Here is a 12,763-nt window from a genome sequence, read left to right on the forward strand (position 1 = left end):
TGGAAACTCCAGTTGGTGCAAAATGCAATGGCCCGCATGGTTTTGTGCAGACCCCGGTGTGCACATGCATCACCTCTCCTGCGGGAGCTGCATTGGTTGCCGATTTGCTTCTGGGTGCAATTCAAGGTGCTGGTTGTCACCTTTAAAGCACTTCATGGCTTGGGACCAGGTTACCTGGGGGACTGTCTCTTGCCGGTCACATCTACCTGACCCATCAGAGTGGGGAGGCAGGAAATGCTGCAGGTCCTATCCCCAATGGAGATACACCTGGTGGGACCCAGAAGAGGGGCCTTCTCCGTGGTGGCTCCCTCTCTGGAACATCATTCCCCCAGAGATTAGAACGACCCCCACTCTAATTCTCTTCTAGAAGGTGCTGAAGACCTGGTTCTGCCAGCAGGCCTGGGGAACTGAGAGTGGGATGGAGCCCATTAAATGGCTCGTGTGATCGGCTGTCGCTGGGGCGGGAGGTGGGGGGTGATTTTATTACATTAATTTATTTGATTTTTATTAGTTTTACTGTTTTTAAATGTGGTTTTTATATTCTGTAAGCAGTCTTGAGTCACCATGGGTGAATAGGCGGCAATATAAATTTAATAAATAAATAAATAAATAAAAAGTGGGATAGACAGCCTCACCACCAGATGGATTTGTGACTGACTGACAAACCATACTCACATCTAAATGGAAGGAAGCAGTGGGGTACCACAAGGTTCCGTTTTAGGCCCAGGACCCCTCAGCATCTTCATAAATGACTTAGATGAGGGAATAGAAGTGGAACTCATCAAATTTTGCATATGACACTAAGCTGAGAGGAATAACCAAAACCTCAGAAGACAAGCTCAGGATCCAAAAAAATCTTGATAGACTTGAACACTGGGCCCTATCCAGTGTGGAGTATTTAATGTGGAGAAAAGCAAAGTTTTACAGCTAGGCAGGAAAAAGCAAAGGTACAAGTACAGATTAGATGAATTCTGGCTCAAAAACAGTAACTGTGAGAGGGACCAGGGAGTCCTAGTGGACATTCACTTAAACATGAGCCAGCTATGTGCGGCAGCATCCTAAAAAGCTAATAAAAATCCTTGGAGGCATAAAATCAAAATCACGTGAAGTATTAATACCGCTTTATAAGGCCTTAGTAAGGCCACACCTGGAATATTACATCTAGTTTTGGTCACCACATTACAAAAAAGAGGTTGAGACTTTGGAAAAAGTGCCAAGAAGCTCAACTAAGATGATTAAAAGCCTGTAGACAAAAACATTTGAAGAATAGTTGCAGGAATTGGGTATGGCCAGTCTAGAGAAAAGGCCTGGAGTGACATGATCACAGTCTTCCAGCATTTGAGAGGCTGCCACAAAGAAGAGGGGGTCAACTTATTTTCTAAAGCACCAGAAGGCAAGACAAGAAACAATGGATGGAAACTAATCAAGGAGAGAAGCAACCTGGAATTAAGGAGAAACTTCCTAACAGTGAGAACAATTAATCAGTGGAACAGCTTGCCTTCAAAAGTTGTAGGTGCTTCATCACTGGAGGTTTTTAAGAAAAGACTATGTTAGAATATTCATGACTGGGAAGACATGGTAACAAGGTCGGCCAATGAATAGGCATAGCAACTAAGTCAGCCAATTGGGAGCTGAGACAGACTGGAGCCAGGGCGTGTCTTAGTCTGCAGCTTCTGATTCTGTGCAGAGAAACGAAACTGAAACCAGTGTTTGTGCATGCTGTCTGCTGATCTGAGCTGAAATGAAACTGTGAATCTGCTGTTGATATTGTAAACTTACTTCATGTATTATTATGTATATAAAGAAGTTAATGAGCCCTGCTGCATCAGTTTATCTGTGTGTGCTTCTGGATTTGATTTTTGCAAGAAACTCTGGCAGATAAGACAGTCACTTATCTGAAATAATATAGGTTCTCCTGCTTGAGCAGGGACCTGGACTAGAAGGTCCATTCCAATTCTATTCTATTCTAAGGATTATAATCTCACTGGCGTAAAACATTTCATTTCTGAGCCAAATGAAATAAAAACCAGATTCCTAGCTGCTTTATTACAGGCATGAGAGCTTCGGTTTGCTACCCCTTCTGTCTTCATTGGAACCAAAAGGCAGCTGATCCAGAGAGACCAGGAGGAGGCGGCCTGGTAGTCCCAGTGCAAGAGCCCAGGCTTCAGCTCCCAGCCTGCTGGAAGAAGGACCTTGAGCTGAACTGGGTTCCTCCATGTCTAAATAAAATGCTTCCCTGGGACTTGTTTGCGCCAGAAGCCGTGAGCTGCTTTGAGAGCAGGGCTGGGTGCCAATCCCTGCTGGGAGCACTGGAGAAGGGACAGCAGCATCTAACCCAAATGCAGCCGCCGCCACAGAACCGTATTCATGAAGGATAGGTTTATATTGCTTAAACTCACCTGCCCTGGTTGATATTAACATTGTTGACTTTGTTGGCACTTATGGCAATTTTAGTCAAAGTTTCAATCACAAAATCACTCTGCAGCACAACATCTCCCTGAAGGGAAAAAAAGTCCAAGAAAGAGGTTTTAAAACGTTGGTAGTGCTAGGTAGAAGTCGGGTAGGGGAGGTGCTCCTAGGCAGGCAGGCAGGAGCTCATGTCAAATGAGGGCATTCCCTCATCAAAGGGAATTGCTGTTACTTAAGTGTCACTCGAGACCCCATCCCACCCCCCAATCTCTGTGGCGGCTCCAGGGCACACCGAACAGCTACCTTCTGCTTGTTGTCCTGACGAAGCACATGGAGCACAAAAAGATTGTCGCTCAGGCTGCTGACTGAGATGCCTGCAAGAAACAAAGGGGTGCATGTGTGGAAAGCTGGGTCACGCATCCCCTGGCTCTCGGCTGCCTGCCCCAGAAAGCAAACCGGGTTTTTCCACGTCACATGGCTTGGCCAGGTGAGGACAGGTTGGGCACCTCTGCCTTGGCTTTCTCCTTTTCTGGATGTGCTGGGGAGCCAATGCCCCTTGACTCCAGCAGAGCCTTGGGCAGAGAAGCTCACGGGACACCAGTCACCACTTCATCCAGCAGGTCAGATGAATTCTTGTCCAGCAGTTGACTCAGCCAATCTGGCAGCAGGGGCTGGCACCCATGTGCGCAAAGTCTCCATCACGGAGGACAGCTTGGTCAAAACCACATGTGCGCTAGCAGCCCTACCGGCTTCACAGCCTCCCCATTCTCTTCCCCATTGGGTGAGGTGACACTTGAGGGTCATGGCCTGGCACCTGCACCCAATTGGCATTGGGGAAGTCTGTTTGCAATTGGCAGGCCTCACAAGGGAAAGGCTCCTTTTTAAGCTGCTCTTTCCCTTCAGCTCTTTTGCCAGGAGGACCAGGAATGCCAGACTGAGGGTTCCCATCTTATGACTGGCTGGGTTAATTTAATCCTGCACAGTCAAATGTAAAATGGGGGCTCAATGTAAGGGATCACTGAAGCCCTCCTGTCCCAGTTAAGTCTGTGGAGAGTGGGGGGAGAATAGAGCCAAGGCCAACTGGAAGAGGTTGCAGCCCCTCTTTCCCAGGCTGTGTTTTGCCCCTGGCTGAGCCGAGGCCACCCATCCCTGCTTCCTCCTCCTCCCCTCTGACCGGATCCCCAATTGTGTCTAGCTCAGGCCAGATCCCCAATTGTGTCTTGTCTCAGAGCGAGAATGGAGGAGTCTTGACCTGAAAGGGTCGCTTCCCCTCCTTACCTGTGAGGTTGCTGTAGTCGATCTGCTGCTTGACTTTGGACTCTTCGACCAGCACAGCCGCATTCTGGGTGAGCAGCAACTGCCGGGCACGGGCCTTGTAGCCTTTGCGGTCATACTTGATCACAGGAACGGCGTACTAAAAGGGCGACAGAGCACAAAATAACGTTTTTCATGGGGGCCTTAAACTGCCAACAGTGTTTCCCAAAAAGTATATAGTTTGTACCCTGAGATAATCAAAAATCTTGGCCACCTCGAAAAACTTTAGGAAGATGAAGAGCTATAATTAGAACCTCCTGGCCCAAGAAGCCGAAGCCCCTCTCTAAAGTGCTTTCTTTTGTATAAAGCAGGGGTCTGCTTTATACACCCAGTCATAACCCCGACTCTGTGAACCGTCACTGGTCCGCGGCATGCCATCAACCGGTCTGCATAAACAAGCAAAGCCGCATCCGTGGGATGCAGGCAGCATGAAAAAATGTGCCCCCTCCAGTCCGCAGAAAACCCTTTCTCTATGGAACAGGTCTCAGGTGCCCAAAAGGCAGGGATGAAATCCGGTTCTGTGGGCGTGGCTTGGTGTGGCGTTGCTTGGTGGTTATGTGACTGGGTGGGCGTGGCCAATTTGACGTCATTCACGTCACTCACCATTAGAGCCAGGAGCTCCACATTCTGACACAGAACAGCAGCACATTCTGTCTTTCACAGAATGTCACAGAAGCCAGGAGCTGCACAAAAGCATATTCTGCCTTTCTGAAGCCCCCAACACTGAGTTTCCCCCTGGCTTGACTGCCCAGGCGAACCTCGGAGCCTTCTCTTGCCCTGCTCTTCATCCCGGAGGGCCACGCATCCCCCACCACACCAATCCTCTGTACAAACCGCCCACCCCATTTCTGCAAAGGCAGAGCCTCCCCCTTGCAGGGCGATCCAAAGAGAGGAGGGGGATGCTGCTGAAAAAGCTGCCTTCCACCTGGGCCTCCTCCTGCAGCCAAAGGTGCCCAGCCTTGCTTGCCCTTTCCTCAAATGGGCTGTGCATGGGGCGCTTGGAGACAGTGCGAGCAAGACAGCTCTCCAACTTCTGTGTGTGTGTGTGTGTGTGTGTGTGTGTGTGTGTGTGTGTGTGTGTGTGTGAGGAAGGGAGCGATCTGAAGCCGAGGTAACTAAACTTCTAGCAGCAGCGGGGGCAGCTTCTGAGCAGCTAGCTTCACCTGACCTACTCCCTGAGTCTCGCTGTTCTCCTCGCCCCCGCCCCCACCCCACTCAAGCAGCAGCTTCCCTGCTCAGCCCAAACAAGCTATGCATCCATGGTGCCCGCACCAGCATCCTGAGAGAAGCAGAGAAGATCATCGATTGCAAGCAGAAAAACAGAGGTAGCAAGCGTACGCCGTGCTGTGGGAAAAATGAGAGGTTCTGTTGTCCCGCAGATCCTGTTGCTGCTTGAGGGGGGGGGGGGTAGGAGAACGGCGAGACTCAGGGAGTAGGTCAGGTGGAACTGGCTGACTCAGGGCTGCTCAGAAGCCGCCTGCACCGCTGCCAGAAGTTTGGGTGCCTTGGCTTCAGTTCGCTCCCTCCCTCCCTCCCTCCCTCCCTTCCTCCCTCACACACACACACACACACACACACACACACACACACACACACAAAACAGAAGTTGGAGAGTTCTCTTGCTCGCTCTCCAAGCGCCCCATGCACAGCCCATTTGAGGAAAGGGCACGCACGGCTGGGCACATTTGGCTGCAGAAGGAGGCGCAGCGCAATGGGGTTGTTTTGTTCACTGAGGTGGTACTTCAGGAGGGCAGGCAGACGTCTGCAGCTGACAACTATAATGAATATGTCCACCTGTCCTCCCGAAGCACCACCGCGGCGAACAAAATAACGCCATTGCTATGGATGAATAGCTTGTCGAGGCTGAGCAGGGAAGCCGCCCGCTTGAGGGGGGGGGCGAGTAAGCTGCTAGCTCCCTCCCCGCAGCCCTGCCATGCTTGCCTGCCTTCCACGTGGGCTTCTGCTTGCCTGCCTTCGCAAGCTGGCCAGGAAGGCAGCATGGAAGGCAGGCAAGCATGGCAGGACTGTGAGCCGTGGACCGGTTCGGGGGCGTGGCCAGCCAACCATTGCTCCCGGTTTGGCGAACTAGCCTCAATCTCTGCTACCTATTCCCCCGAGCCAAGCCGAACCGGGAGCATTTCACCCCTGCCAAAAGATTGGGGGCCACTGGTATAAAGGATTGAGAGAACTCAGGAAAAGCAATAAACATTCAAACAAAACAAAAAGTGGCAGGTACAATTCTATTTCACAGGAGATCTTCAAGGAAATCACAAGTATAATCCCATCATAAACAGCTACTTGGAAAATCCAATTAAAAAGTCCAACTTCACTCCCTATGGATTTAACAGGCTTAAACTGTATAGGGCAATCAGTTCACCAATGCTAGAATGTCTGGGTGATCAGTAACCACCATTTTGAGAATGGCCACCTTCTCTTAAGTCCCTAGTCTGCACCTTCTGCATTTCATCTCCACTACATTTCGCTGTTTAATATCATTTCATTCTTTCTCTATCTACAAATACAGAGCCAGTTTGGTCTAGTGGTCAAAACACCAAGCTAGAAACCAGGAGAAGGTGAGTTCTAGTCCTGCTTTAGGCATTGAAGCTGGCTAGATGACTTTGGGCCGCCCACTCTCAAGTTAACCCACCTCACAAGGCTGTTGTGAGGAAAATAGGAAGAAAGAGGCTTAGGTATGTTTGACATCTTCAGTTATTTATGTAAAATAACTGACAAAAGAGTTAGTATTATTCCCAACTCAACCACATGTGTATACATTTTCCTGATATCAAAATAACGCAAAGTGGATTATATTTTACAGAATAGTATGCCTTGCAAATCTTTAAGGTGGTACAAACTTAATAGGATTATTTTTTCTGGACCCTGGGTCTCTCTTGCTTGTCCAAAAAAGTCACCCTAGATACACACTGAACCCAAGCAGAAACTGTGCTGGCAAAGGCTTCTCAGCATCCTTGTCCCCTTCCCCACTGATAAGGGGGAAGGAATGAGTGGACACTCACCTTAAGCGCCTCATTTCCCAGCACCTGAAGGATTTTGGCATTTATCTCTTCATTACCTGTCATCCCCCACCCAAGGAAAAAAGGGAAAGAAAGAAAAAAGAAGTTAGGAGTGACTTACTAGAAAAGTGACATTTGGCCAGATTAAACAGTACTTACCAAGACGAGTATTGAGGAAAAGCCTAGGAACACTTTGGGGGTAATTGTCCTTTTTTCCCTTAAATATCTCACTGGCCACCACCTTCTGCTCGAGCTGCAGAGGGATTAGATAAAGGCAAAAGAACCAGGGTTGGGAAAAGCTTGGGTAATTCTGAAAATGAGATTATAAAAGCCCAATCCAGCACAATACCACTGAAAAAGAAAAACAAGAGCTCACTGAAGAAACCAGCATGGCTAAACAAAGAATTATTTGATAAACGGAAAGACAAAAAGGATAAGTATAAAAAATGGAAAGGAAGCACATAACTAAGGCAGAATACCAGCATGTAGTCTGAATCTGGAAAGATGAAGTCAGGAAATCTAAGGCTCAGAATGAACTTGCAACAAATGTAAAAAATTTTTTTAAAAAGTTTCTTTCAACATGTAAAAAACAAGAAAAATTTTAAGGAAACAATCAGTCCCCCAATGGGAGAAGATGGCAAGGAGGTGACCAGTAGCAGGGGAAAGCAGAGCTGCTTAATTCGTTCTTTGCACAAAAGGCAAAAATAGTCCAACTTTCCAAAAGCAATACCTTGATAATCAGACTAGGAATACAAGTCAGAATAGGCAAGAAAATGGTAAGAAAACTACATCTACAAGGAGAGAAGCAGGTAGTAGGATAGCCCAAAGTTCTGTCTTAGGCCCAGTACTCCAACATCTTCTTAAACGATTTAGATGAGGGGATTTAGTCAATACTTTAGAACAGGGGTCCCCAACCCCCAGTCCATGCACCGGCACCGGGCCATGGCATGCCAGAAACCAGGCTGCGGAAACAAGCAAAGCCCTATCCATGTGATGCAGGCAGCACAGGAAACCATGCCCCCTCTGGTCCAAGGAAAACCTTCTCACCACCGAACCAGTCCCTGGTGCCCAAAAGGTTTGGGACACTGCTTTAGAAGATAGGCTCAAGATCCACAAGGATCTAGGCCAGGGGTGTCAAACCCAAGGCCCACGGGCATCATCTGGCATGTGATATGGTCGGATCTAGCCCACAATGTAAGGGGCTGGCTTGTGTTGCTTCAGCCCGGCCTACCCAATGTGAAGAGGAAACATGCCAGTTTGGGGAGCGGTGTCCAGATGGCCATGCCCACCCAGTCGGCCACGCCCAGTCAGCTATGCCCAGTGAGTAGAGTCACGCCCGCCCACTTGGCAACACTCACCCGGCCTCCTGAGGTCAACCACAGCCCTAATGTGGCCCTCAATAAAATTGAGTTTGACACCTCTGATCTAGGCAGACTTAAACATTGGGTCCTATCCAAAAAAATGCAATTCAGTGATGAGAAAAGTAAAGTTTTACACTTAGACAAGGAAAACCAAATGCATAGGCATAGTATATAAACTGGTACCTGACTCAACAGTGGCAATTGCGAGAACGATCTAGATCTCCTAATGGACAACCATGTAAGTGTGAGCCAGCAGTATACTACAGCTGCAAAAAAGCCAATGCAGGCCTAGGTTGCATCAATAGAGGGATATTATCAAGATCACATGAAGTATTAGTACCGCTATATCCTGCTTTAGTAAGACCAAACTAGGAATACCGCATTCAATTTTGGTCACTATGACATAGAAAAGATTGAGAAACTCTAGAAAGAGTGCAGAGAAGAGCAATAAAGATAATTAAGTGGCTGGAGGTTAAACATATGAAGAACAGTGGCAGGATTTCTAGTCTAAAGAACAGAAGGACTAGGGATGACATGATAGCATCTTCCAGTATTTGAGAGGCTGCCACAAAGAAGAGAGAGTCAAAGTATTCTCCAAAGCACCTGAGGGCAAGACAAGATAGAAGCTTATCCAACCTAGAACTAAAGAGGAATTTCTTGACAGGGAGAAGAATCAATCAGTGGAAGGACTTCCCTCCAGAAGTTGTGGGTGCTCCATCATTGGAGGTTTTTAAGAAGAGACTGGACAGCCATTTATCCAGAATGGTCTTAGGTCTCCTGCTTGGGCAGGGTGTTGGCACAGAGGACTTCCAAGGTCCCTTCCAACTCTGTCGTTGTTATCCTCTTCTCAGATTCCTGACTGGCCGCAGCACTGGGTTCCTTCAGGGGATGCCCTTGGCTGCCATCAGAGTTCAAGTAACCATCCATAAAGCTCAGTACACAGCTGAGGACCCTCTACCCACAAAACTGCTGATCAGAATCATCCCCTGCCCAACCTGGTCCTGGAGGAAAGCCTGAAGCCACCTACCTGCACTTTCCATTCGGGGCTGATTCTCTTGCAGTAGCTCCAAACCAGGTTCTGCATGCAGAGTTCCCTCAATAGCTGGGATGCCTGAAGAAGAAGAGGGGCAGTTGAGGCAGGACCATTGAGGGACCATGGCTGGGGGGAGAACAGGGAGGGACTCGCTTTGCCAGAAAAGCTCCACCTGGGTCAGCACACGCACACAAGAGAGGTAAGCTTCGTATGAGCAAGACACCAGGTGGCATGGACTGGCATTTTTTACTCTTGTCAAAGATACCCCAGTGCTGTAGCTGCTACAGTCCATGTGTTAAATGCAGTTTATCATGGTTTGCTTGTCCACTCACAGGAAAAAAGCTCCTTAAGCAACCATCATTCTGACCCAGCAGGACTTCTGGGATAACGCTCCATCAGGCTGCGAGGCCTTCTTTCCCTCCCATCCCTTCACACAGCTGAGCACCTACCTCTCGCAGGGAAGGCGGCGGCACCGGCCAGGACTTGTCTAGGACGGTCTTTGGCAGGTTGCGCTTCAGGTTCATCAGAAAAGAGTAACGGATGTAATCCAGGAAGTATTCGTTCTCAGGGGAGCGGGAGCAATTTCGGTAAATGAAACCTTTGATGAACCTGTTGGTGGGAGTCTTGCTCAAGAAGGCTGCTGCCCCCCACCCCCCCACACACACTCCAGGAACCCCGGCTTCCCACTCCAGGGGACCAGCCCAGGGGGTCTCAGGCAGAGGGAACAGCGAATGCAGTACAGGCGGGTCTCTGGAGAGAAGGCAGCAGTCCAGCCAGGCGCATAAATAGCCCCACTGCCTCCTCTTCCTCTTCCCTCCCGCCAGCAACTGTGCCTAGCAATAAGCCCCGATGGGTCAGGAATGGGAAGGAGTCCCTCTCACCACCCCGAGTTCCTCTTGGAGAGAGATGGGCAGTTCAGAATGTGAAAATAATAAAATTAAAATACAGGCTATAAAACTCACTCAAGACCCCACTCCAGGATTCTGCGACCCCCAACCCTTTCCTCAAGTGGGCAGGATCTCTGTGACCTGAAAGTCCTGCAGCAAAACCACGACTTTTACATACCGCCGGATTATCTCCACTGCCCACTTCTTCTTGGCAGCCTTCCGGCGTCCCAGAGTACCACGCCACCAGGCCTGGATAGTGACCGCTGCATGAAAGAACAGGAAGAAACCTCAAGGGCCAAGCACCCAGAGCTACCCTGCACCTGCTATTGATTCCCCTCATGGTCTCAAAGCAGCCCCCCATGGCCTATCCATGGGGGAAAGCCATGAGGCCCAGCCCGGCTGTCTCTTCCAAGGCAAAGCTGGGCATGACATCCAGTTGCACTGTGCCCCAGAAGTTATTTGAAGGGCCGCCTTCCTACCTGAATGCTTCATTTGAAGGTATTTCTTTCGCCGATAGAAGCCTCGCCAAGCAGCTTGGATTTTTGTGGCTTAAATTGGGGGGAAAAGATGGGGGTTAAGCCAAGCAAACAGCGAGGTCAGGTCAGCCTGACTTACTTAAAAATGCCCGACAGACCTACCGAGGCTTTGCTTGCGAACTTCCAGGGCTTCTTCTGTCGCAAACAGAGTCTTAGGAAAACGAATGAATATTTTTGTCCTGGAAATAAAGACATCTATGAAAGAGAGAAGAGCCCCCTTTTGCTTCCGCAGATGGAGAGCAACTCCTGCTGTCAAACCATTACCTGCCCAGCTTGTACTCTTCCTGCTTGAAGCCCAGGTGTTTCAGGAGGGCTGCCACTCCGTCTTGAGGCCTCCCATTCCAGGTGGGCCACGTTTCAGGACACAGAGATTTGTACCTGGTCAGAGAGGAAAGGAGAGGGAAAGAACACCTTCAAAAGGCCTGCTGCTAAAATGGCCACTAGGCAGCCTCAGAAGAGGCTTGGGTTGGCACCTTGGGCGCAAGAGTGGGAGAGATGCCAAGGCAGAGACTGGGCAGCCAATGAAGATCTCTTTATTCCTCACTAGACAGTACACACCCACTTGTGCCTTCTGAAAACTCCATATCTAAATGCCCTGGAAGCACAGCCCGGACACCTGTCTTAATGCTGTACCTTTGCAGAAAAACCTCGTATTTCCGCCGATATGCAAAACCAGCCCTGCGCACTCTCAGGTTCTCCATCAAGCCCAAGTATTTCACTTGGTGCCGAATCAAAACTTCATCAAAATTGCCTGGGAAAATATGGAATCGTCCTTGGAGTCCAGAGCCAGTTCCAGACAGACAGCCATCCTTCTCCCTCACCAGCTCAGAATGGGGGGCTGGGCAGCCGAGCCCCAACTTCAGCCATGTTTCAGGCCCCAATGGGCCAAGAGCCCTTGAGGAAGCGGCCACCGTCTTTCATGACAAAGAGGAGAACCAGGCAGGGATGCCAGCGGTAGCCCTTCCCCCCACAGGAGTGGCCGTCCTCAGCCTGGGCTCCAACCCAGAGCATTGGGTGGGGGGAGGGAGGGTTGGGGACCCCTGTTGACCCCACCCACCAGCCTGCTTGGCATGATTCGGCTTGATGCAGCGGACGTAGGAGGGCTCCTTAGACATGAGGATCTCCATCAGCTTCAAGAGGCTGTTCTTAAACTGGGTCACGGCCTGAAAAGCAAGATGTCCAGAGAAGTTGATTGAGTGCCCACATAGGGGGAAAGCAGGGGGACGTAGAGCCCCTCTGCCAGGTCTTACCGTCTCGGGTCTCTTCTTGTCGGTCAGCTCCATCCTGTCAAAGCACTGGGTGATGATGGGGTTCTCCGAGTCACACATCGCCTGTAAAGGCAACAAACAAGACCATGGGAGATTGCATCTTTCTGGAGGGTTTTCCCCAGAGCGCGTCCCCAGGCTCACCTCCTTGAGGTTCCGGAAGAGCAGGTCATTGTTCTTATCCAAGAAACCTGGGGAAGAAGGTCAGAAACCCACAAGGTGAGCAGCAGGAAGATCCCCTGGGCAGGGGCCAGGCGAGGACGGGACCCAGCCCTGCGGTACTGCAGGAAGGCTGACCTGCCACGCTGTAGGTGACTTCCCCGGCGTAGTGCAGCAGGCGGAACTCTTCCCGCCCCAACGACTTCCGGGTCTTGGCATCAGCCAGCTTGTGGCTATGGAGAAAGCACGGCAGAGGGTCAGTATCGTACCTGCAGCTTGGCCAGACCGGTTCAGCCAAGGACTTAGGGAGGGTGAAGAAAACCCCATGGCAAAAGGGAAGTGGGGGGTCAACAATAGGGTAACAGAATAACAAAATTGGAAGAGACCTTGGAGGTCTTCTAGTCCAACCCCCTGCTCAGATAGGAAACCCTATACCCAAAATACTTCAAAATACTTTAAAATATGGAATAGCTGGTACCAGTGGATAAGTCAGAGGAGGGGGAATGGTTAGAGATGAAATTCAGGAGAAATCAATGTAAATAAACAACTGCACTGTCAGAGAGATATAGAAGGAAATAAGTCACTCTGCGTATGTATATATGTATATATAATACTAGAAAGTAGTCAATAGATGAAGTTGAGCACTATATATGTACTGTATATGTATATGTAATTTTTGATTGTGTTTTTGATTAAGAGAAACTTGTTAGTTTTTCTTATATTTGTTTTAAATGTTGTTTTTTTAAAAAAATACGAATAAAGTTTGTTTTTAAAACTAAAAAAAA

General features: G+C 49.3%; 1 protein-coding gene across 1 annotated transcript in view; it reads right to left on the reverse strand.

Annotated features, from left to right (window-relative positions):
- MYO1C (myosin IC) overlaps positions 1 to 12,763 on the reverse strand; it is a 44,406-nt gene that overhangs the window by 6,539 nt on the left and 25,104 nt on the right. Inside the window, exons 15-30 of the mRNA XM_070956522.1 lie at positions 12,117 to 12,211; positions 11,964 to 12,010; positions 11,805 to 11,885; positions 11,612 to 11,717; positions 11,188 to 11,305; positions 10,819 to 10,932; positions 10,657 to 10,733; positions 10,498 to 10,566; positions 10,197 to 10,281; positions 9,581 to 9,740; positions 9,126 to 9,209; positions 6,897 to 6,990; positions 6,741 to 6,796; positions 3,688 to 3,823; positions 2,713 to 2,783; positions 2,400 to 2,497 (exon numbers count right to left, since the gene is read on the reverse strand). Coding sequence (XP_070812623.1) covers positions 2,400 to 2,497; positions 2,713 to 2,783; positions 3,688 to 3,823; positions 6,741 to 6,796; positions 6,897 to 6,990; positions 9,126 to 9,209; positions 9,581 to 9,740; positions 10,197 to 10,281; positions 10,498 to 10,566; positions 10,657 to 10,733; positions 10,819 to 10,932; positions 11,188 to 11,305; positions 11,612 to 11,717; positions 11,805 to 11,885; positions 11,964 to 12,010; positions 12,117 to 12,211 — 1,491 coding nt within the window. The remainder of the gene's footprint in view (positions 1 to 2,399; positions 2,498 to 2,712; positions 2,784 to 3,687; positions 3,824 to 6,740; positions 6,797 to 6,896; positions 6,991 to 9,125; positions 9,210 to 9,580; positions 9,741 to 10,196; positions 10,282 to 10,497; positions 10,567 to 10,656; positions 10,734 to 10,818; positions 10,933 to 11,187; positions 11,306 to 11,611; positions 11,718 to 11,804; positions 11,886 to 11,963; positions 12,011 to 12,116; positions 12,212 to 12,763) is intronic.

Source organism: Pituophis catenifer, unplaced genomic scaffold (assembly GCF_029215685.1).
Source record: "Pituophis catenifer annectens isolate HBS135680 unplaced genomic scaffold, rPitCat1.0.hap2 SCAF_48, whole genome shotgun sequence".
Lineage (NCBI taxonomy): Eukaryota > Metazoa > Chordata > Lepidosauria > Squamata > Colubridae > Pituophis > Pituophis catenifer.